General features: G+C 61.1%; 1 protein-coding gene across 1 annotated transcript in view; it reads left to right on the top strand.

Annotated features, from left to right (window-relative positions):
- The window catches only part of LOC103582071 (tyrosine-protein kinase ZAP-70-like), a gene marked incomplete at its 3' end in the record, with an annotated part of 1,079 nt that extends 578 nt beyond the window's left edge, over positions 1-501 (top strand). Inside the window, exons 2-3 of the mRNA XM_008563758.1 lie at positions 1-96; positions 341-501. Of these exons, the coding sequence (XP_008561980.1) occupies positions 1-96; positions 341-501 (257 nt within the window). The remainder of the gene's footprint in view (positions 97-340) is intronic.
- Positions 502-1,344: the final 843 nt, after the last annotated feature.

Raw genomic sequence — 1,344 nt, 5'->3', positions numbered from 1 at the left:
AACCGGCCGGCGGGCCTGGAGCCGCAGCCCGGGGTCTTCGACGGCCTGCGCGACGCCATGGTGCGCGACTACGTGCGCCAGACGTGGAAGCTGCAGGTGAGGGCGGCCGACGGGGACGGTGGGCTGCCGTGTCCTGCAGCTTCAAGCTGGGGATGCGCTCGGGGCCGGGCTGGAAGGTGGAGACTGGGGTCTGGTCTCTCCTTGGATGGATTGGGGAGGGGACCGTGGAGATGGCGGAGGCTGTCCTGGGGCGCCCGGGGGGTCTCTAGGAGATGAAAGGGGGTTCCCGTGGCCGCCCCCCTGGCCACACGTGCGATCCTCCTCGCCCCTCCTCCCCTAGGGCGACGCCCTGGAGCAGGCCATCATCAGCCAGGCGCCCCAGGTGGAGAAGCTCATTGCCACGACGGCCCACGAGCGGATGCCCTGGTACCACAGCAACCTGACGCGCGAGGAGGCCGAGCGCAAACTCTACTCGGGGACGCAGACTGACGGCAAGTTCCTGTATGTGCGGCCTGGGGGCTGGGGCAGACCTGAGTGCGCAGCTGGGCCTTGAGGGATGTGTTTGTGCTCGCACGTGCAAGTGGGTGGTGCGTTTCTGATGCGCGAAGGGACTTTTATATGGGAAAGCAGCGGCAGTGACTAGGAAGCCTCCAGAGCTGCCAGCCTGGGTTGGAATCCAGCCTCTGCCACCTACCTGCTGTAGATCTTGAGCAAGGAGCCGAACTTCTGCCTGCCTCAGTTTCCTCTTCTTAACTCAGTGTGTGCTGAATACCTACTCTGCTCCAGGAACCGAGGACATGGCACTGAGCCAGACAGACACAGGTGCAAGTCCTGTGGGGCAGGCAGACAAAATATAGACTGTGTGAGATGGTGGTAAGTGCCACGTGTGTGTAGGTGGGGAGGGGTTGCAATTTTAGATTAGGTGGCAGAGGAAGCCTTCCTGAGAAGGTGACTTTTGGGTAAAGAACACAAGGAGGTGAGAGGGGAGCTGTGAAGCTCTCAGGTGGAAGGGTGTTGCTGGCAAATGGGACAGTGAGTGTAAAGGTCAGGAGGCAGGAATCTATTTGGCATGTTGGAGAGACGTTGAGGAGGTCATTGTGCCTGGAGACGAGTGAGAGGGAGGGTGGGAGGAGCGGAGGATGGGGCAGTGACTTTGGCTTTGACCCAGTATTCCCAGGCAGTCTCCCATCCAAGTCCTAACCAGGGCCNGGGCAGACCTGAGTGTGCAAGACCGACTGGGCCTTGAGGGATGTGCCTGTGCTCACACGTGCAAGTGGGTGGTGCGTTTCTGATGCGCGAAGGGACTTTTATACGGGAAATCAGCGGCAGTGACTAGGAAGCCTC

The sequence above is a fragment of the Galeopterus variegatus genome, unplaced genomic scaffold, assembly GCF_000696425.1.
Source record: "Galeopterus variegatus unplaced genomic scaffold, G_variegatus-3.0.2 Scaffold14802, whole genome shotgun sequence".
Taxonomy (NCBI): domain Eukaryota; kingdom Metazoa; phylum Chordata; class Mammalia; order Dermoptera; family Cynocephalidae; genus Galeopterus; species Galeopterus variegatus.
Note: the sequence above shows the minus strand (reverse complement) of the source record. Positions and strands in the feature narration are given on the sequence as shown.